Source organism: Oncorhynchus mykiss, chromosome 10 (genome assembly GCF_013265735.2).
Source record: "Oncorhynchus mykiss isolate Arlee chromosome 10, USDA_OmykA_1.1, whole genome shotgun sequence".
Taxonomy (NCBI): domain Eukaryota; kingdom Metazoa; phylum Chordata; class Actinopteri; order Salmoniformes; family Salmonidae; genus Oncorhynchus; species Oncorhynchus mykiss.
In genome coordinates, this window is record NC_048574.1 from 32,887,417 (window position 1) to 32,911,654 (window position 24,238).

A 24,238-nucleotide genomic window follows, 5' to 3' on the forward strand; every position below is an offset into this window, starting at 1 on the left:
TATATTGTCCCTAACATCTTTTAACATCTTTTACTTTTACTGGGATACACACACACACACTCATACACACTCATACACACTCATACACACTCAACCCCTTTCCCCCACAACAACCATAGACTCAACAGTTACACTATCCTAGAGCCCAACTCAAGAAAGGTCTTGATTTATGAATGCATATACAGTTGCAGTTGTATGAGAAGGCCTGCAAAACTGAGCAAAGAAATGGGGAGATTTGATTAACCATTGTCAGGTCCTAGGTGATGGAGGTCAGATATACTCCCTTCCCCTGACACACCCACAACATGTTCCCCCATAGTGATCATATTCTTAGCATCTCTCCGTGCAGTCAGACCTTTGATTTTGTGCCTCCATTGCCACAATAATATGCCCCCTCTCTGAATGTCTGAGTGTGACCTCCTCCCCGGCTAGGTTCAAGGTCGTCAAGGTTCCCATTAGCAGCTTTGAGAATTTCCTTGTATATTATGCTCTCCCATCCTTACAATAATGGCCTTTGGGGTGGAACAATTAACAATAGCTCTACACAGATTTGTTTTGTCAGGGAAAATCTGCCCTATCTGGTGCAAGTTAATGGATCAAAAGGACAGCACAGTCTGTTAACTCCACATCACTCTCACACAGCTGTCACTCACAGTCAGAGCTACTAATGTCATTCTGAATTAAAACACATCCTTCGATGGTGCCGTCACACGCAAGACCCACAGTGCTTGTTGCATTTGAGACACTGATCATCCCTCAGCTCCGGGGATATTATTGAAACGTAATTTGTTATGCATTTCCTATTATTACAGAACACATTATAATCCCACAAACAACATCACTATAGGACACTTGTAAAAGACAGCTTTCTACAGAAGAGGCGTCCAACATTTCTGTCCCTAACTGAGTAGGCTTCAAGTTTGCTGCTACTCCACTCCAGGTATTATCAAAGGGCAGTGGTGGAAAAAGTACCCAACGGTCATACTTAAGAGATACCTTAATAGAAAATGACTCAAGTAAAAGTAAAAGTCACCCAGTAAAATTCTACTTGAATAAAAGTCTAAGTATTTGGTTTAAAATGTATTTAAGTATCAAAGGTAAAAGTATAAATCATTTCAAATTCCTAATATTAAGCAAAACAGATGGCACATTTTATTTTTTATTTTTTCTTTACGGAAAGCCACGGGCACACTCCAACATTCAGACATAATTTACAAATGAAGCATGTGTGTTTAGTGAGTCCACCAGATCAAAGGCAGTAGGGATGACCAGGGATGTCCGGTTGATAAGTGCGTGTATTTGACTATTTTTACTATTTGTCCTGCTAAGCGTTCAAAATGTAACGAGTACTTTTTGGTGTCAAGGACAATGTATGGAGAAAAAAGTACAATATTTTCTTAAGCGAAGTAAAAGTAGTAAAACATATAAATAGTAAACTACTTAAATAGTACTTTAAAGTATTTATAAATTTATAAAGTACTTTACACAACTGTCAATGGGGTCAAAGCTATCCATGGCGAGGAGTAGTGAGATTAGAATTCACTTGAAGAGAAAACACAGATAAGGCCATCCTGAAGTGTGCACCACTGAACATGGCTCCGTCAGGGTATCCCACTAGCTCTTGTGGAGTGTCTAGGGATCGTGTGGGTGAGGAGTATGGTGCTGTGATGAGGCCATGTGATGGCGAGGAGGAGGTGTGGGGTAGGGCGGTTAAAACATCCCTAGACCTCTGGGACCCTCTTGGAAGCACACACCACACCATCAGTGTCACACGTCCCCTTGCAGACTGCCACCAACGATTGCAGGAGTCAGAGGCCGAGCCTTCTCTTGTCTCTACTCCTCCCGTTACGGGGTCTGAGACGCCGAAGCTTCCCACCATTAGCTCTGACAAATTGAAAACTCTAGTCATTGGCGACTCCATTACCCGCAGTATTAGACTTAAAACAAATCATCCAGCGATCATACACTGTTTACCACTGGGCAGGGCTACTGACGTTAAGGCTAATCTGAAGATGGTGCTGGCTAAAGCTAAAACTGGCGAGTGTAGAGAGTATAGAGATATTGTTATCCACGTCGGCACCAACGATGTTAGGATGAAACAGTCAGAGATCACCAAGCGCAACATAGCTTCAGCGTGTAAATCAGCAAGAAAGATGTGTCGGCGTCGAGTAATTGTCTCTGGCCCCCTCCCAGTTAGGGGGAGTGATGACCTCTACAGCAGAGTCTCACAACTCAATCGCTGGTTGAAAACTGTTTCCTGCCTCTCCCAAAAGATAGAATTTGTAGATAATTGGCCCTCTTTCTGGGACTCACCCACAAACAGGATCTAGCCTGACCTGCTGAGGAGTGACGGACTCTCATCTTATCTACCAACATAGACAGGGCTCTAACTCCTCTAGCGCCACAATGAAATAGGGTGCAGGCCAGGCAGCAGGCTGTTAGCCAGCCTGCCAGCATAGTGGAGTCTGCCGCTAGCACAGTCAGTGTAGTCAGCTCAGCTATCCCCATTTAGACCGTGTCTGTGCCTCGACCTAGGTTGGGCAAAATTAAACATGGCGGTGTTCGCCTTAGCAATCTCACTAGGATAAAGACCTCCTCCATTCCTGTCATTATTGAAAGAGATCATGATACCTCACATCTCAAAATGGGGCTACTTAATGTTAGACCCCTTACTTCAAAGGCAATTATAGTCAATGAACTAATCACTGATCATAATCTTGATGTGATTGGCCTGACTGAAACATGGCTTAAGCCTGATGAATTTACTGTGTTAAATGAGGCCTCACCTCCTGGCTACACTAGTGACCATATCCCCCGTGCATCGTCTTTTGAGCTTCTAGTCAAGAAATCTATGCAGCCTACTCAATCACTTTTTATAGCTACTGTTTACAGGCCTCCTGGGCCATATACAGCGTTCCTCATTGAGTTTCCTGAATTCCTATCAGACCTTGTAGTCATAGCAGATAATATTCTAATCTTTGGTGACTTTAATATTCACATGGAAAAGTCCACAGACCCACTCCAAAAGGCTTTCGGAGCCATCATCGACTCAGTGGGTTTTGTCCAACATGTCTCCGGACCTACTCACTGTCACAGTCATACTCTGGACCTAGTTTTGTCCCATGGAATAAATGTTGTGGATCTTAATGTTTTTCCTCATAATCCTGGACTATCGGACCACCATTTTATTACGTTTGCAATTGCAACAACTAATCTGCTCAGACCCCAACCAAGGAATATCAAAAGTCGTGCTATAAATTCACAGACAACACAAACATTCCTTGATGTCCTTCCAGACTCCCTCTGTCTACCCAAGGACGCCAGAGGACAAAAATCAGTTAACCACCTAACTGAGGAACTCAATTTAACCTTGCGCAATACCCTAGATGCAGTTGCACCCCTAAAAACTAAAAACATTTCTCATAAGAAACTAGCTCCCTGGTATACAGAAAATACCCGAGCTCTGAAGCAAGCTTCCAGAAAATTGGAACGGAAATGGCGTCACACAAAACTGGAAGTCTTCCGACTAGCTTGGAAAGACAGTACCGCGAAGTATCAAAGAGCCCTTACTGCTGCTCGATCATCCTATGTTTCCAACTTAATTGAGGAAAATAAGAACAATCCGAAATTCCTTTTTGATACTGTCACAAAGCTAACTAAAAAGCAGCATTCCCCAAGAGAGGATGGCTTTCACTTCAGCAGTAATAAATTCATGAACTTCTTTGAGGAAAAGATCATGATTATTAGAAAACAAATTACGGACTCCTCTTTAAATCTGCGTATTCCTTCAAAGCTCAGTTGTCCTGAGTTTGCACAACCCTGCCAGGATCTAGGATCAAGTGAGACACTCACGTGTTTTAGTACTATATCTCTTGACACAATGATGAAAATAATCATGGCCTCTAAACCTTCAAGCTGCATACTGGACCCTATTCCAGCTTGGCCCTCCTATGTTGAACATAATAAACAGCTCTCTATCCACCGGATGTGTACCAAACTCCCTAAAAGTGGCAGTAATAAAGCCTCTCTTGAAAAAGCCAAATCTTGACCCAGAAAATGTCAAAAAAAACTATCAGCCTATATCGAATCTTCCATTCCTCTCAAAAATTTTAGAAAAGGCTGTTGTATATGAAATGCTTCAGTCTGGTTTTAGACCCCATCATAGCACTGAGCCTGCACTTGTGAAGGTGGTAAATTACCTTTTAATGGCATGAGACCGAGGCTCTGCATCTGGCCTTGTGCTCCTAGACCTTAGTGCTGCTTTTGATACCATCGATCACCACATTCTTTTGGAGAAATTGGAAACCCAAATTGGTCTACATGGACAAGTTCTGACCTGGTTTAGATCTTATCTGTCGGAAAGATAACCGTTTGTCTCTGTGAATGGTTTGTCCTCTGACAAATCAACTGTAAATTTCGGTGTTCCTCAAGGTTCCGTTTTAGGACCACTATTGTTTTCACTATATATTTTACCTCTTGGGGATGTCATTCGAAAACGTAATGTTAACTTTCACTGCTATGCGGATGACACACAGCTGTACATTTCAATGAAACATGGTGAAGCCCCAAAATTGCACTCGCTAGAAGCATGGGTTTCAGACATAAGGAAGTGAATGGCTGCAAACTTTCTACTTTTAAACTCGGACAAAACAGAGATGCTTGTTCTAGGTCCCAAGAAACAAAGATATCTTCTGTTGAATCTGACAATTAATCTTAATGGTTGTACAGTCGTCTCAAATAAAACTGTGAAGGTCCTCTGCGTTACTCTGGACCCTGATCTCTCTTTTGAAGAACATATCAAGACTGTTTAAAGGACAGCTCTTTTCCATCTACGTAACATTGCAAAAATCAGAAACTCTCTGTCCAAAAATGATGCAGAAAAAGTAATCCATGCTTTTGTCACTTCTAGGTTAGACTACTGCAATGCTCTACTTTCCGGCTACCCGGATAAAGCACTAAATAAACGTCAGTTAGTGCTAAATACGGCTGCTAGAATCCTGACTAGAACCAAAAAATTGGATCATATTACTCCAGTGCTAGCCTCCCTACACTGGCTTCCTGTCAAGGAAAGGGCTGATTTCAAGGTTTTACTGCTAACCTACAAAGCATTACATGGGCTTGCTACTACCTATCTCTCTGATTTGGTCCTGCCGTACATACCTACATGTACGCTACGGTCACAAGACGCAGGCCTCCTATTTGTCCCTAGAATTTCTAAGCAAACAGCTGGAGGCAGGGCTTTCTCCTATAGAGCTTCATTTTTATGGAATGGTCTGCCTACCCATGTGAGAGACGCAAACTCAACCTTTAAGTCTTTACTGAAGACTCATCTCTTCAGTGGGTCATATGATTGAGTGTAGTCTGGCACAGGAGTGTGAAGGTGAACGGAAAGGCTCTGGAGCAACGAACCACCCTTGCTGTCTCTGCCTGGCCAGTTCCCCTCTTTCCACTGGGATTCTCTGCCTCTAACCCTATTACAGGGGCTGAGTCACTGGCTTACTAAGGCTCTTTCATACCGTCCCTAGGAGGGGTGCGTCACTTGAGTGGGTTGAGTCACTGATGTGATCTTCCTGTCTGGGTTGGCGCCCCCCCTTGGGTTTTGCCGTGGCGGAGATCTTTGTGGGCTATACTCGGCCTTGTCTCAGGATGGTAAGTTGGTGGTTGAAGATATCCCTCTAGTGGTGTGGGGGCTGTGCTTTGGCAAAATGGGTGGGGTTATATCCTTCCTGTTTGGCCCTGTCCGGGGGTGTCATCGGATGGGGCCACAGTGTCTCCTGACCCCTCCTGTCTCAACCTCCAGTATCTATGCTGCAGTAGTTTATGTGTCGGGGGGCTAGGGTCAGTTTGTTATATCTGGAGTACTTCTCCTTGTCCTATCCGGTATCCTGTGTGAATTTAAGTATGCTCTCTCTAATTCTCTCTTTCTCTCTTTCTTTTTCTCTCTCGGAGGACCTGAGCCCTAGGACCATGTCTCAGGACTACCTGACATGATGACTCCTTGCTGTCCCCAGTCCACCTGGCCGTGCTGCTGCTCCAGTTTCAACTGTTCTGCCTGTGATTATTATTATTTGACCATGCTGGTCATTTATGAACATTTGAACATCTTGGCCATGTTCTGTTATAATCTCCACCTGGCACAGCCAGAAGAGGACTGGCCACCCCACATAGCCTGGTTCCTCTCTAGGTTTCTTCCTAGGTTTTGGCCTTTCTAGGGAGTTTTTCATTGCCACCGTGCTTCTACACCTGCATTGCTTGCTGTTTGGGGTTTCAGGCTGGGTTTCTGTACAGCACTTTGAGATATCAGCTGATGTACGAAGGGCTATATAAATACATTTGATTTGATTTGATTTGACTGATGGTGCCTTAAGACTCTACATAAAGGACTAAATAGTGTACATGCTATAGACCACGTGTGGTGAGAACCTTATCAGGTTGGGGGCAGCAAATACATGGAGCACAGTGAGTGTACCTGACGCGCAATATGTCTTCAGGTTACAGTATCTGTTAAGTGGCCTGCTGCCCAGTAGCTCAGGGCTAGGCACATGACACTTGACATTTGGACTATAGCTGGCTCCAGGAACAGTAAAGATACATTTGCATTAGCTGTTTTCAATGGTCCACATATGTTAGTCTGCATTTCCAGCTCCAAGAGCTGCAGACCACAAAACCCTACTCCTTTTTTACATTTGTAATACGTCTTCTGCAGTCCAAAACCAAATAGCAGAAATTCAGGAATATGCTGCTAAAATGGATACCCATGCGAAAGGCAGAAAATGTGAAAGGCAGAAAATCCACTAGGCTGCCAAAGATGGCTAGCACATTTTTGTAGAAGGGGGTGGCCAGACCTCTCTCTATATCTGGCCCTTACCTCAGACAAAGAAAACGTCCGTTACTTTCCGCTAAGTTCTCACAGTTGTCAGACCAACAACATGCAACACATATTTAAGCAATAAAGCCTGAGGGGGTGTGGTATATGGCCAAGGCTGTTCTTATGCATGACTCAATGGCCACTTACCACAAACCCCAGAGGTGCCTTATTGCTATTATAAACTGGTTACCAACGTAATTAGAGTAGTATAAATAAATGTTTTGTCATACCTGTGGAATATGGTCTGATATATCACGGTTGTCAGCCAATCAGCATTCAGGGCTCGGACCAACCAGTTTCTAATTCCTAATAAAACACTTCAGATGAATAGAGAGTCTTATTCTATCTTTGGGGACCATTACCTCTCATATCGATATCAGCTGAATGCACTCAGGCCCTAAGAATAACCGCATTACTCACCCCTGTCTGATTGCAACACAAGGGCCCAAGTCACAACGGTCATGTCAGGGACACGTGCTCAGACATACCACAGACAGGCTAATCTCCGGGACCACTTTCTTTGTCAGAGATTCTTAAAACAAAATGGTGTCTGCCACCAGAGTGGGTGGTAGCTAATTAAATCAACATCCTGGACAAACTACCCGCTTGAGAAAACAAACAGGATTGGTCCAGACAGAGCCAGGCCAGTAAACTGAGTATCTAGAGTTTTGCAAAAGAGGACCTCTGATTTTATACGGTATATACTTCCACAATGTGCCACCCACTACACCCTGCTTTTATGAACATAAGGCACACACACACACACACACACACACACACACACACACACACACACACACACACACACACACACACACACACACACACACACACACACACACACACACACACACACACACACACACACACACACACACACACACTGTAACAGTCTCACCTGTCCTGGGTGCCAATGGAGCCGAGCTTGTCGTTCTTGGCACAGAAGTCTGGGGAGCTCTGCAAGTAAACCAGCTCGTTCTCCCTAACGGGCCTGATGTCGATGTCCTTGGGAACCAGCTGCTTGCGCGTACCCATGGGTCTGTGCACCACCTTGGTGGCTGACAGGTACTTGGTCTTCAGGTCCATGGCGATATCCTTCAGATCCTGCAGGCCTCTCCAGCAGGTCCGTATGGAGCAAGAGCCAGACACACCATGACACTTACATTTCATCACCAGCGCATCCCTCAGGGCCTGGGGGAGAAATAGAGGATGTGAATGTCAAACACTGTTACTACTGAGGCTGATGCTATGGCAGAAAATACGTAAAATATTCTACAAAGGCATTATAAATTACAAGAGTTATAAATGTACATGCTCATATGTAGGGCTGTTAGGGTGACCGTATTACCACCACACCGCTGGTCAGGAGTCATGACTGCAGTCAAATTCCACCTGACCGTTTAGTCAGGGTAATTTGGCTTTTCCAAGCTCTGATGCTGCTGATGGTCATTTGTAGCCTACCAAACTTGCTAACTGCATGGTACTCCGCACTCTATTGTCCCTCTAATTCCTCTGACATCAATGCAAATGTCATCGAAAATCGAATCAAACACTTCATTAGAGCCCATTAGCTCATGTTGAGCAACATTTCTATTAAAAAGAGGAGGATCCTATCAGCTTTCTATAGGTATGGCATACTATATTTATTTCTCTACTTTCCTAGTATTAAGCACATTGCTTATCTTTACAACAGGAGTATAGCCTACCTGGCTGGCATGAAAATGAACCACGTGAAAAGCGTCCTCCATTCTCTATTTAAGTGCAAAGATGACATGTATTTTTTTCTGCAGCCCCTGTTTCGAGACAGGTGCATGATAATGGTCCATTCTAAATCAAAACACATTTCACACATATATTATTTAGTATATGTAAAGACAAGATTAAATCAAGAATAGTGTGATAGGTGACAATGTTAGCCTATCACCTATGAATTATATATTATCACGTGTGAATGAATCCCATCTTAAGGCAAGCAGCGCATACATTTTTTTGCGACTTTTTCAAATCATAGTCGCACACTACATGTAGCCTAGCCCATATGCCTATATATTTTGATAAGGTTTGTATCACAACTAAAGTGGCCAAATAACTTCTTAAAATAAAGCACATTAATCCGCTTTATAACGGGTGTAGAGCCTAAATGGAATACGTACGCAGCGGGTGAGTTTCAAGTTTGGGGAAGATAACTTTCACCATAAAAATGCACCTTTATAATAAAATAAATACATACATTATCACATTTGTGGTCACTTTTGAGAATGGTGTTTTCCTGCTAATGGAACATTCGCGCTTATAGCCTACTGCAGTGTGAGCATTGCTGAGCTTATAATGTTAAGAAATAGCCTAATAGTTTATCAACATTTTAAGCTAAACGTCCTGATCGGTTGCATCAGCCTCATTGCTTAAAACAGTTTTTTTGATGCTAGTGGTTGTATTCATTTGGGATCAATCGCATCCCACAACTGTCCCAGACTATATTTGGAATATTTATTTATCACACTGAATTGAATAGGTCAAGGTTTGTACTATGGGGGATAGTAGATTGACATAGGCTAGAGCTTTTGCTGTTCATTAGGCCTACTCATCTTGTTGGCTGACAAAAAATAAATGTGGACAGTTCTTCCAATATCTTTGATATGCGCCTGGGAATTGTATAAGGACGCATGCAGTTGTGTCCCGCATGTGTCTGTCTTCACTTGTAGCCTGTGAGAATTCACGGCCACATGATGGAGAGCCTTGTGAGTGATAGGAGGAAGAAAGGAATTATAATTATTATATTCAGCCCAAGAGCACAACGGCCATTGTCCGCAAAAGGCATGGATAGAGCCGGGAAATTCGAGGCATTATCAAGTGCTTGTCAAATTGTGAATAAGAGACTGATAAAGTGTGTACAGCCTGCGGAAAAAACAAAGCAGAGCTTATGCCTTTCATGCAATATTTTTCAAATCATCATTAGAGTCGCTGTCATGTATTGTCATGTTGTGTCCTGTTCCTGTTCTTTCTCTTCACCCTGTCTCCCTCTGCTGGTCGTATTAGGTTACCTTTTCTTCCCCTCTTTCCCCCAGCTGTTCCTTGTCTTCTCTAACTACCTCGTTCACCCCTTTTCCCACCTGTTCCCTTTTTCCCTCTGATTAGGTCTCTATATCTCTCTCTGTTTCTGCTTCTGTCTTTGTCGGATTCTCGTTTGTGTTACTCATGCCTGAACCAGACTATCGTCGTGTTTGCTGCAACCTTGTCCTGTCGGAATCTGCCTGTTCATCTAACCTTGTCCTGTCCTGTCGGAATCTGCCTGTCCATCTGAGCCTACGTGTGTTTCGTCATTAAAGAAACTTTTTTCTTTGTTTTGTTAATTCGCTTTTGGGTCCTCATTCACGCACCTGACAGAAGAATCCGACCAAGAATGGACCCAGCGACTTCGGATCCTCTCCACTCAGCCGTCGAGATCCAGGGAGCGATGCTAGGCAGACACGAGCAGGAATTGTCTGCTGCTCGACATGCCGTTGAGACCCTGGCCACCCAAGTCTCCAACCTCACAGAACAGGTTCACCATCTCCGCCTCGATCCACCGGCCACTTCCAGGGCTTTCGAATCTCCGGAGCCCAGAATCAATAACCCGCCGTGTTACTCTGGGGAGCCCACTGAATGCCGCTCGTTCCTCACCCAGTGTGATATTGTGTTTTCTCTCCAGCCCAACACTTACTCCAGGAGCACTGCTCGTATCGCCTACGTCATATCTCTCCTTACTGGACGGGCTCGTGAGTGGGGCACGGCAATCTGGGAGGCAAGGGCTGAGTGTACTAACCAGTATCAGGACTTTAAGGAGGAGATGATACGGGTTTTTGATCGATCTGTTTTTGGGGAGGAGGCTTCCAGGGTCCTGTCTTCCCTATGTCAAGGTAATCGATCCATAACAGACTACTCTATTGAGTTTCGCACTCTTGCTGCCTCCAGTGGCTGGAACGAGCCGGCTTTGCTCACTCGTTTTCTGGAGGGTCTCCGCGCAGAGGTAAAGGATGAGATTCTCTCCCGGGAGGTTCCTTCCAGCGTGGATTCCTTGATTGAACTCGCTATTCGCATTGAGCGACGGGTTGATCTTCGTCACCGAGCTCGTGGAAAGGAGCTCGCGTTCTCCGTTGCCCCCCTCTCCGCATCACTACCATCTTCCTCTGCCGGCTCGGGTGCTGAGCCTATGCAGCTGGGAGGTATCCGCATCTCGACTAAAGAGAGGGAACGGAGAATCACCAACCGCCTCTGTCTCTATTGCGGTTCCGCTGGTCATTTTGTCACTTCATGTCCAGTAAAAGCCAGAGCTCATCAGTAAGCGGAGGGCTACTGGTGAGCGCTACTACTCCTGTCTCTCCTTCAAGATCCTGCACTACCTTGTCGGTCCATCTACGCTGGACCGGTTCGTCAGCTTCCTGCAGTGCCTTGATAGACTCTGGGGCGGAGGGCTGTTTTATGGACGAGACCTGGGCTCGGGAACATGACATTCCTCTCAGACAGTTAAGGGAGCCCACGGCCTTGTTCGCCTTGGATGGTAGTCCTCTCCCCAGGATTCAGCGTGAGACGCTACCTTTAACCCTCACTGTCTCTGGTAATCATAGCGAAACCATTTCTTTTTTAATTTTTCGTTCACCTTTTACACCTGTTGTTTTGGGCCATCCCTGGCTAGTTTGTCATAATCCTTCTATTAATTGGTCTAGTAATTCTATCCTCTCCTGGAACGTCTCTTGTCATGTGAAATGTTTAATGTCTGCTATCCCTCCTGTTTCCTCTGTCTCTTCTTCACAGGAGGAGCCTGGTGATTTGACAGGGGTGCCGGAGGAATATCACGATCTGCGCACGGTGTTCAGTCGGTCCAGGGCCACCTCTCTTCCTCCACACCGGTCGTATGATTGTAGTATTGATCTCCTTCCGGGAACCACTCCCCCCCGGGGTAGACTATACTCTCTGTCGGCTCCCGAACGTAAGGCTCTCGAAGATTATTTGTCTGTAGCTCTTGCCGCCGGTACCATAGTCCCCTCCTCCTCTCCCGCCGGAGCGGGGGTTTTTTTTGTTAAGAAGAAGGACGGGTCCCTGCGCCCCTGCATAGATTATCGAGGGCTGAATGACATAACAGTGAAGAATCGTTATCCGCTTCCTCTTATGTCTTCAGCCTTCGAGATCCTGCAGGGAGCCAGGTTTTTCACTAAGTTGGACCTTCGTAACGCTTACCATCTCGTGCGCATCAGGGAGGGGGACGAGTGGAAGACGGCGTTTAACACTCCGTTAGGGCACTTTGAATACCGGGTTCTTCCTTTCGGCCTCGCTAACGCTCCAGCTGTCTTTCAGGCATTAGTCAATGATGTCCTGAGAGACATGCTGAACATCTTTGTTTTCGTTTACCTTGACGATATCCTGATTTTTTCACCGTCACTCCAGATTCATGTTCAGCACGTTCGACGTGTCCTCCAGCGCCTTTTAGAGAATTGTCTTTTTGTGAAGGCTGAGAAGTGCACTTTTCATGCCTCCTCCGTCACATTTCTCGGTTCTGTTATTTCCGCTGAAGGCATTAAGATGGATCCCGCTAAGGTCCAAGCTGTCATTGATTGGCCCGTCCCTAAGTCACGCGTCGAGCTGCAGCGCTTTCTCGGCTTCGCAAACTTCTATCGTCGTTTCATCCGTAATTTCGGTCAGGTGGCAGCTCCTCTCACAGCCCTTACTTCTGTCAAGACGTGCTTTAAGTGGTCCGTTTCCGCCCAGGGAGCTTTTGATCTCCTCAAGAATCGTTTTACATCCGCACCTATCCTTGTTACACCTGACGTCTCTAGACAGTTCGTTGTCGAGGTTGACGCGTCAGAGGTGGGCGTGGGAGCCATTCTTTCTCAGCGCTCCCTCTCTGACGACAAGGTCCACCCTTGCGCGTATTTTTCTCATCGCCTGTCGCCGTCGGAACGTAACTATGATGTGGGAAACCGCGAACTGCTCGCCATCCGCTTAGCCCTAGGCGAATGGCGACAGTGGTTGGAGGGGGCGACCGTTCCTTTTGTCGTTTGGACTGACCATAGGAACCTTGAGTACATCCGTTCTGCCAAACGACTTAATGCGCGTCAGGCGCGCTGGGCGCTGTTTTTCGCTCGTTTCGAGTTCGTGATTTCTTATCGTCCGGGCTCTAAGAACACCAAGCCTGATGCTTTATCTCGTCTCTTCAGTTCTTCAGTAGCCTCCACTGACCCCGAGGGGATTCTCCCTGAGGGGCGTGTTGTCGGGTTGACTGTCTGGGGAATTGAGAGGCAGGTAAAGCAAGCACTCACTCACACTCCGTCGCCGCGCGCTTGTCCTAGGAACCTTCTTTTCGTTCCCGTTCCTACTCGTCTGGCCGTTCTTCAGTGGGCTCACTCTGCCAAGTTAGCCGGCCACCCTGGCGTTCGGGGTACGCTTGCTTCCATTCGCCAGCGTTTTTGGTGGCCCACCCGGGAGCATGACACGCGTCGTTTCGTGGCTGCTTGTTCGGTCTGCGCGCAGACTAAGTCCGGTAACTCCCCTCCTGCCGGCCGTCTCAGGCCGCTTCCCATTCCCTCTCGACCGTGGTCTCACATCGCCTTAGATTTTGTCACCGGACTGCCTTCGTCAGCGGGGAAGACTGTTATTCTTACGGTTGTCGATAGGTTCTCTAAGGCGGCTCATTTTATTCCCCTTGCTAAGCTTCCTTCTGCTAAAGAGACGGCACAAATCATCATCGAGAATGTTTTCAGAATTCATGGCCTTCCGTCAGACGTCGTTTCGGACAGAGGTCCGCAATTCACGTCTCAATTTTGGAGGGAGTTTTGCCGTTTGATTGGGGCTTCCGTCAGTCTCTCTTCCGGCTTTCACCCCCAGTCTAACGGTCAAGCAGAACGGGCCAATCAGACTATTGGTCGCATCTTACGCAGTCTTTCTTTTCGCAACCCTGCGTCTTGGTCAGAACAGCTCCCCTGGGCAGAATACGCCCACAACTCGCTTCCTTCGTCTGCGACCGGGCTATCTCCTTTTCAGAGTAGCCTCGGGTACCAGCCTCCGCTGTTCTCATCTCAGTTCGCCGAGTCCAGCGTCCCCTCCGCTCAGGCTTTTGTCCAACGTTGCGAGCGCACCTGGAAGAGGGTCAGGTCTGCACTTTGCCGTTATAGGGCGCAGACTGTGAGAGCTGCTAATAAGCGTAGAACTAAGAGTCCTAGATATTGTCGCGGTCAGAGAGTTTGGCTCTCCACTCAGAACCTTCCCCTTAAGACAGCTTCTCGCAAGTTGACCCCGCGGTTCATTGGTCCGTTCCGTATTTCTCAGATCATTAATCCTGTCGCAGTGCGACTTCTTCTTCCGCGATATCTTCGTCGCGTCCACCCGGTCTTCCATGTCTCCTGTATTAAGCCCGTTCTTCGCGCCCCCGCTCGTCCCCCCCCCCCCCCCCTCCCATCCTTGTCGAGGGCGCACCTATCTACAGGGTCCGTAAGATTTTGGACATGCGTCCTCGGGGCCGTGGTCACCAGTACCTAGTGGATTGGGAGGGGTACGGTCCTGAGGAAAGGAGTTGGGTTCCCTCTCGGGACGTGCTGGACCGTTCGCTGATCGATGATTTCCTCCGTTGCCGCCAGGTTTCCTCCTCAAGTGCGCCAGGAGGCGCTCGGTGAGTGGGGGGGTACTGTCATGTATTGTCATGTTGTGTCCTGTTCCTGTTCTTTCTCTTCACCCTGTCTCCCTCTGCTGGTCGTATTAGGTTACCTTTTCTTCCCCTCTTTCCCCCAGCTGTTCCTTGTCTTCTCTAACTACCTCATTCACCCCTTTTCCCACCTGTTCCCTTTTTCCCTCTGATTAGGTCTCTATATCTCTCTCTGTTTCTGCTTCTGTCTTTGTCGGATTCTCGTTTGTGTTACTCATGCCTGAACCAGACTATCGTCGTGTTTGCTGCAACCTTGTCCTGTCGGAATCTGCCTGTTCATCTAACCTTGTCCTGTCCTGTCGGAATCTGCCTGTCCATCTGAGCCTACGTGTGTTTCGTCATTAAAGAAACTCTGTTTTGTTAATTCGCTTTTGGGTCCTCATTCACGCACCTGACAGTCGCATCATGCAGCCTTAGAATGTATTAAAAATCCAAACATATAGCCCAACATTTGTATCACCACTTAAGTTACATAAATAACTCTAAATTAAGCATATAGTAGTACCTGTTTCTTTGTTAACCACTCAACACAGAATGGCCACATGTGCATTCCCTCAAATCGTTTGGAGAAAATATACTTTCTATTTTATTCAGCTATGTTCAATTGTATTCTTCATACTCTAAAATAAAATAATGCCATGGAATTCTAAGCTAAATTTGTCTGCAAATTATTTTATTTGACCTTTATTTAACTAGGCAAGTCAGTTAAGAACCAATTCTTATTTTCAATGACGGCCTGTGAACAGTGGGTTAACTGCCCTGTTCAGGGGCAGAACGACAGATTTGTACCTTGTCAGCTCGGGGATTCGAACCTAGCCCATAGCCATATGGCATATCCAGATCAGGGCCTAACATAAGGACAACTCAGAGTATGCTACTCTGTTCTTCTGAAATAGACTACATTTTCTTCATATAATGTTTCTTTAGACCTGTCTAAAATAAATAATGGATTTATTACATGGATTTATTAGACTTTTTAAAATGTAGAAGTTCACAAGGTCTGCATCAGTGGCTTGTAGGCTATGCGTGGAAGCCAGGAGATGCTAAATGTGTTTATGATCATTAACGGTAAATTAGTGTGAGACAGCAGTTATTTTCTTTACCATCACCTGTTGACAAAATGGCATGACCGCCAGAGCCCTACTCATATGTCCACCCGTATATTCATATATCCCTCTTTCAATCCAGACTGCTGTTACTACTACTACTACTACTACTATTATTATTACCACTACCACTACCACCACTACCACTACCACCACTACAACTAAAACCACTATCACTACTCCAACTACCACCACCACCACCACTACCACTAACACTACTACCACTACCACTACTACCACTACTTCTACCACTACTACCATTACTACCACTACCACTACCACTACTACCACTACCACTACTACTACCACTAAGACTACTACTACCATTACTAATACCACTACTACTACCACTACCACTACCCCTACTTCTACTACTACTACTACTACTACTACTACCACTACCACTACCGCTACCACTACCACTAATACTACTACTACTATATCTGATTAGCATAAACAGTGAGTATATCCGTGATCTGCATGTGTAACTACCTGTCTCCCCACTTCACTGTTGTGCAGGTGCATCAGCTTGTTGGCGTGGGAGCCTGCCTTCTTCATCTTCATGGGGGCGTCAGAGAACTTGGAGCCCATGACCAGGCCGTAGTGCAGGTTGTCTGCACAGCCACCCCAGCGGTAGCCTGGCTCAGGGATCTCTCCGGGGATGGGGCCACATGAACACAGCCGCAGGTCCCCCGATGTGCACGCCCGCGCGATGGTGTGGCTGATGGCTGCCGCGGACAGGGCGTACACGAACGCTGACTCCCTCGTGCCTGTTGAGAACAACAAGACAAATCCTTGTAAGTGAGGGAACTGACTTCTGTAGATTAACTGTTATTGTTTTTCATTCATGTAACCTTCATTTAACCCTAACCTGTACCCTTAGTGAGGGTAACATGACAAAGTCACTAGGCATATATGGTTATACAGCCAGAGAGAATAATATGGATGTTATAAAGTGAGTGGACAAAACATTAGGAACATATGCTCTTTCCATGACAGACTGACCAGGTGAATCCAGGTAAAAGCTATAATCCCTTAGTGATATCACTTGTAAAATCCACTTCAATCAATGTAGATGAAGGGGAGGAGACAGGTTAAAGAATGATTTTTAAGCCTTTAGACAATTGAGATATAGATTGTGTATGTGTGTCATTCAGAGTGCCTTTTAACAGAGTACCGGTTTGAGTGTGTCAGGAACTGAACCCACTGCTGGGTTTTTCAAATCAACAGTTTCCCGTGTGTATCAAGAATGGTCCACCCCCCAAAGCACATCCAGCCAACTTGACACAACTGTGAGAAGCATTGGAGTCAACATGGGCCAGCATTCCTGTGGAACACTTTCGACGCCTTGTAGAGTCCATCCCCCTGTTGGACTGAGGCTGTTCTGAGGCCAAAAGGGGGGCAACTTAATATTAGGAAGGTGTTCCTAATGTTTCGTACACTCAGTGTATAGGTAATGAAGTGTGTACACACAGATGGCATATATGTCAATGCTGGATGATGGAGGTAGGAGACTGGAAGAAAGAACCATTCAGGCCATCAAAGACATCCCTGTATGAAGAAGAGCATTCGTCTAGAGTCTGCCAGGGGCTTCTTAAGACTGGTCTAACAGTTGACAGATGGAGCCTGTCTTTTCCTGAGGCGCATCATCGTGGAGCTATCTCACTAAACCTTTGATTAGAAGCCAGCTCTTTGTTGTGGGGTTTTTACATCTTCACCCAAACTCAGTAAAACTGGAACTGGCATTGGTTCTGTCTGGCTCAGCAAAGATCCTTTTGGCAATGGAAATGAACCCATCAAGGTACAAGTCCAGAACACGGAAAGACTCTCAAAACACTGCAAGGAGTGTGCATTTAATGAAACGAGGATCAATAGAAAAAATGTAGGCACATTACTAATGCTTTGTACTGAAGGGAGCAACTAAGAGCCTGCCTATTCATAAGAAGTATGTTCCGCAGAGATCGCTGGCAATATTTCACATCATGCTTTACTATAGAAAAACAGATGCATTTAGGTAATGTGAAGAAGGATGAGATGCCACAAAAAAGATATCTAGATCCCTTCTAATAGTCACTGTCCAACTCAATACTATCTCTTACATAGTGGAATCTATTGTGCAACAGAAAAGGTACTACTATTTAAAACAATTTAATTAACCTTTATTTAACCAGTTAAGATCCATTGAGGTTAAAGCCTATTTTGTGAGGGCGACCTGGCAAGAGGGAAATACAGGGAAAGTTTGTACATAAAGTGTACATAAAATATTATTAAATATTATAACAAAAAAATACAAAATACACACAAAAGACAAAGTGTCACAAGTTACAGATACGTTTGAAGATTATCTGTATCTAATTTATGAAGACAACCACATCAAGTACTTGGAATTTAAAGAGAAGAACTTTGTAGCACAGATATTATGGAGGTGAGTGGGTAGGGTGATAGCAGATGATTTTCTTTCTTTCAAGGGGACACAAAGAAGAATGGTATCCTTTGCTTGTCACAGTGAGCTCTGCCCTCAGAGCACAAAAGACCACCAATAATAATTAAAGCTTTAAACTCTCTCTTGTAAATAATCTCCAGCGACACTTAGGTCAGATTTTTGAATCCCACCAAGGACACAGGGTTTCTGCTGTGCTAATCATTTGGTCAGAGAAGATCACTCCTAGTTCGTTTGAAAAAAAACGTTAGTTTGCACACCGAGCACAATGGATCTCACACCACCATTTCAGTCAATAGATCTTCACATAGTTTACTCCCGTATTCTGGAGTTGATTTCTGTATTTTACGCCTAGTTCTAACCACCATAAATAATAGATTGTGACCAGTAGGCCTACCTCTGTCAAGGTCCGGTCGATACCTCGAGGAGTCCCTGGGGATATCAATAGAGGAACAGTTCCAGCGCATGTCAGCAAAGGTCTTCTGGCAGGTCTTCTTGACCTCGCGGGCTGCAGCGATGATGGTCTGCATGAGCTCCAGGTTGCTCCGACACAGCTGGGCTTGTGAGGACACCAGGCCCGGCAGCAGCTTGCAGTGGTGGGTCTGGTTGATGTGTAAGGACACAGGTGTGTGTGATAGGGCCCTGGAACAGAAACAGACATGCAGAAGCCAATACAAGGTCATTTTCTTACTTGTGCCATATACTGAGCCACATGTTTTCAACCATTCAAACACAATGAGAGCTGTTTGGAATGGGGAACATTTTTGGCATTTGAACCACTTGACTTAGGAGATACAAAGGAAATGCCAATGGAAATCTCTCAAAAAGTCACGAACAGGTAAAACATAATAGACCACAGCTAGGCATCAGGTTATTCTCCTGATTCAGTTCACTAGAGGAGGTTCCAGAACATGCCAAACAATTTATTCATCATAGGCAAAAAGCCAAATCTGACGGCGCTACATCTATTAATCTATCATCATTTACATTCTTCATTGGTTTAAAGGATTTTATTCCACCCGAGACTTTACTCTGACATAAGTCATCTGAATATGGAAATCTAAAAGGGGGGCACACATACTTTGTTTTCACTTAGACTGAATAGAAGATTAGTTAATAGAAAATCCACCAGAGAACCTGGTCAGTCAGTCAGTTCCTGATCTTTGTTTTCTGTCTTGCAGGAGCACTGCGAGGGAGAGAGTTCTGTGAGAACCAGCCAATGCCTCATGCACCTTGGCCTGTTTGGGATTAGGAGGAAGGGGCGGCCACTCCATGCCTAATGGTAAACTGCGACACCCCTGTGCTCCTAGTAACCCAGCGCTCACAAGTGTTTATGGTCCCATCTGGTTCACATCCAGGCCCTGTAGCAATATCAAGGCTGGGAGAGACCCTTTCTACGATAGGATTTAGTACAATGTCATGCAATCCCCAATCTCACTCTCTCTCTCTCTCTGAGGCACATTTTCTGCTCAACGGTTATAGCCTAGAGAAATATTAACAACTTACTCATATAGGTTTCAGATGCTACAGATGCTAAATAACCATTCCAAATCATGTGCAGGCTTAAAATGGCCATTCATCTATGAACAGAATACAAATATGTACCAAAATCACTTAAGAAGAGTGTGCAAAGCTGTCATCAAGGCAAAGGGTTTGAAGAATCTCAAATATAAATATTTTTTTAATTGTTTTAACACTTTTTTGGTTATTACATGATTCCATGTGTTATTTCATAGTTTTGATAAAGAAAAACCCTGGAATGAGTAGGTGTGCCAAAACTTTTGACTGGTACAGTATATATATACAAAAGTATGTCGACACCCCTTCAAATTAGTGGATTCGGTTATTTCAGCCACACCCGTTGCTGACAGGTGTATAAAATCGAGCACACAGCCATGTAATATTCACAGACAAACATTGGCATTAGAATGGCCTTACTGAAGAGCTCAGTGACTTTCAACGTGGCAAAAGTCATAGGATGCCACCTTTCCCTGGTCAACTGTAAGTGCTGTTATTATGAAGTGGAAACGTCTAGGAGCAACAATGGCTCAGCTGTAAAGTGATACGCCACACAAGCTCACAAAACGGGACCGGCGAGTGCTTTGTGGCAACAGTTTGGGAAAGGCCCTTTCCTGTTTCAGCATAACATTCTGACTAGACCGGGCGCACACGTGCTTCAATGTGCATGTTAATTTTGTCCACCCACACCAGACGCGATCAGGACACACAGGTTGAAATATCTAAACGAACTCTGAACCAACTATATTAATTTGGGGAGAGGTCGAAAAGCATTAAACATTTAAGGCAATTTAGCTAGCTAACTTGCTGTTGCTAGATAATTTGTCCTGGCACATACAAATTGGGTTGTTTTTTTACCTGAAATGCACAAGGTCCTCTACTCTACTGACAATTAATCCACAGATAAAAGGGTAAACCGAGTTTGTTTCTAATATATCCTCGTTCAGGATTCTTCTTTGGACTTTATATGGCAGTTGGAAACTTTAAGGTGCATTACCACCACTGACTGGACTGGAGTGTGGACCTCAGTTCATCTTTCAATCACCCACATGGATATATGCTCCTAAAAACCAATGAGGAGATGGGAGAGGTGGGACTTGCAGCGCGTCAAGCGTCACAAATAGAACTTAGTTCTATTTTAGTGCCTGGCTATGCAGACCAACTCCATATTAATTCAACGAGCAGGTGTCCACATACTTTTGGTCATGTAGTGTATATATATTATTATTATTTTTATTTTGGGGGGAAATTGATCCGCCAGTTGCCCATCCCTGCTGTAGAGCATTAATTTTTCAATCTCTAATTCCAGTTAAAATCTTCTTATTAACATTCACCAGGCAACAAATTGAGAACCTCATTTAATCTCAGTACTCAAACTAAAACACACAACCTGTCTTTCTTTTTACCCACATAGACAATATGGCAAAATAATTAATCTTCAGATGGACAATAAAGTTAAATTATATTCTGTTATTTTCTATAACAGTTTAAGAAGCAATAAAGTAAAAAACGAGAAGGATTAGGAGAGCCCCATCTTCTGTACAACATTGTGCACAATAAAGGAAAAATGCAGACACAAAAATAAGGAAAGAAAAGGTCCTTACAGCCATTTGATACCGGAGCAGATCTGGGACAACAGCAGAATGGTAAGCAGACAGAGCGGGAGGGTGTTAGACATTTTCTTCATGATGATAATGTTCCAACTTAGAGATGACGGTAATGCAGGTGAATGTTGGCTTCTAGGCTCTTCTAGATGCAATCACAAGTCAACTGTCATGGCACCGTCTCACCCTCTATCCCCTGTTTGGTGGAATAGAAAAATGCACCATTAAAATGCACCTCCAGTGAGAATCTCACATTTAAAAGTTAATATTCTGTTAACTCATATCCAAATAATGTTGTTGACTCATCCTATACTCATATATGTGGCCAAAGCATAAATTGGAGAAGAAGAAAAAACACCTCAAACTTGTATCTCGACCAGACATAATATTGTTCTATTTCCTCATTGAGGATTATGTCATCCTCCTGAGGAGGATGAGCTGGCCTATCAGCGGTCTATTTGCGGGAATATTTTGAATTACCAGAATATGCCCACACCATTCCCACACAGAAAAACTTCATTTTAACATAATTAATGACAAAAAAATCAGAGGGAAAACTATTTTACTCATATTGTCATTATTTATAGGTCATATTTATTCAAATCTGGAAACACTGGACAGTTACTTTAAAGCAACATTCCACAGCAAATATTCAAAACAAAATGTCAAAAGATAATCTATACTATATTGGTTTTATTTATTGTCACATTTTTTAAAAATATAGTGTAAAAGTAATAGAGAAATCTAAAACTCTATTTCAATAAATGTATTAATTATGGAAGCCTCTTTCCACTGCAACAACACCAAGACACATATTCAGCATAGCAAAGTTTATAGCAGCACACAGTTTGCTCATACATTTCAATGATCCTTTTGGGAAACGCTGATCATGTAAATTACATAAACTCTCCCGAAAGTTGACAGAATCTCAAAAATTCTCTGAAAAATTCTCACAAAATTCTCACAATTGATAAAAGGTTACCTTCCCAAAAGTGTTACCCTCCCAAAAAGAATGTCCAACTACGACCAATTCTGCACTAAATATCCTGTATATATATATGTTTTGTTTGTTTTTACAAATGAGCAATTAAAATGTAACTTAGGCTAGATAGGATATAACCACAAACTGACTGTAATTTCTACTTAACTTTGGAGAAATCTCAGAAGGAATTTTAGATATTAGCATGATCAGTGGAAGGCTACAACAAACCAGCACAGTAGACCTATAGCCTCCAGCAGACACGGTTTTTAGGCCTACATGGCATTACCTGTATCAGATAGGGCCTTTTATTGTCGATGTGAATCTCAGAGCTTTACATCTATGCATAAAACAAAACACTACTGGTTGTAGTGATATTTACAGTGGGAAGAGTAGTTGCTTAATAATTCTTATAACCACAAACAATAAGACATATGTCAATATTATCACCAGGGCCAAATATTCACAAGCATCATTAACCATGTGTGTAATGATGATCCATCCAAGTTTATAGACCCGTTTCGAGTTGTCATCTAAATTGGGTTAGGACTATATTCTGTACAGGAGCGTAACAAGACACGTAGGAAATTTAAACTAAAACGCATGTGGTAGCCTATACGCGCTAGCAATCAACCATAAATTTAGACTAGAGAAGAAAATCCGATTCTACATTGGTAACATTTCTTTAACATTGACATTAACATTTCACTACCCGACCCCTACAGTTGTGGTAGCTAGTTAGTAGCCTAGCTATATTAATCCCGAGCTCCCATTAAATGTTTACATAAAGTGCATTGGGTTTATGCGAGGGTAACTTCTCTATTCATGCAGAGCTTAAATTGGGATTTGTTTTTCCATGATTATCTTCAACAAATATCAATTAAATTCCCTCTATTAGCCATGTCAGCCACTCAACCTGAAGCGGTGGAACTTTTTTCCACATCGTTCTCTTTCAATTTCCCACATGAATGCATGTTTGAAGCTGTCTTCTTGTTTCTAAGCCTTCTATTCAGTCCCTGTGGGGACGGGAGGAAAATTCAAAAAGGCACTTGCACAGCTGAGTTATCTTTGTTGCAGGTGCATGTTAACAATTGAATAACATGGAAGGAAAGAGAAACCCGCACACTGCTCTTGCTAGTATCACAGTTCTTTATTAAGCTCTACTTATCGGCCTCAAGGCCTTCGTCATAGCTTTTTCATCTGAGCTTTTTTTGCGAGGCAAATAAAATGAGGTTAAAGTTATAATGCAAATACTTTGAGTCACGTTCAACTTCATGAAGTGGCCTGTCGGGTCGTTATTCCAACAATATATTGGATACAATCTATCCAAACTACAAGAGTAGAACTTGATAAAATATAAGCTTTAAATAGCCTACCAAGCTTTAAAACAACAACAAAAATAAGCATGTTATCGATAACTTTAGACTATGATAGTCATGTGATGAAAACGTATGTCATTGCTCCTCACCTTTAATGATGATTAAGTATCAATTCCGTGTAGCCTAATATCCTTTTGAATTCAATATCTTCCACAAACACGTATAAATCCACAATTTCGTAATTCGAATGAATCCCAAAAAGAGGAAAGCATCGTTTACTCCCCAGCAGCAGCGGCTCTCTTCTCTCGCAGGTTCTTCGGTGTGGTGTGTCTCGAGCTGCTGAATGTGTCTGACTCTTGGCAGTTGGGCAGCCTCAACTCATAAGTACTCCTGCACGGCTTTGATCTCACTGGTGATGTCAGGCACACTTAGCATAACAAAGCGCATTGGATTTGGAATTCCAAGGAAAGGGGTAAGACACTCATTGTCCAATCTTGTTCTACACATGATAGACATTTTTGTTATTGTTGATGTTTGTTATATATATATATTTTTGCAGTATTATTTTCGAGGTTGCCCACAACAATAGCAATGGCCAACAATAGCCTAACGCTCACAATAATGATGCTAATATATAATATAAATCAGGAATAATAACATGTAGGCTATTTTTATTATGGTTAATATAATTATGATGATCATTATTATGATTATTATGATTCTTGTTATGTG

At 43.9% G+C, this 24,238-nt stretch overlaps 1 protein-coding gene across 1 annotated transcript in view; it reads right to left on the reverse strand.

Moving 5' to 3' along the window:
- Positions 1–23,850, reverse strand: part of LOC110533665 (protein Wnt-11) — a 35,028-nt gene extending 11,178 nt beyond the window's left edge. Inside the window, exons 1-5 of the mRNA XM_021618098.2 lie at positions 23,656–23,850; positions 21,209–21,404; positions 18,484–18,728; positions 16,139–16,416; positions 7,767–8,059 (exon numbers count right to left, since the gene is read on the reverse strand). Of these exons, the coding sequence (XP_021473773.1) occupies positions 7,767–8,059; positions 16,139–16,416; positions 18,484–18,728; positions 21,209–21,291 (899 nt within the window). The 5' untranslated portion in view covers positions 21,292–21,404; positions 23,656–23,850. The remainder of the gene's footprint in view (positions 1–7,766; positions 8,060–16,138; positions 16,417–18,483; positions 18,729–21,208; positions 21,405–23,655) is intronic.
- Between the last annotated feature and the right edge of the window lie 388 nt (positions 23,851–24,238).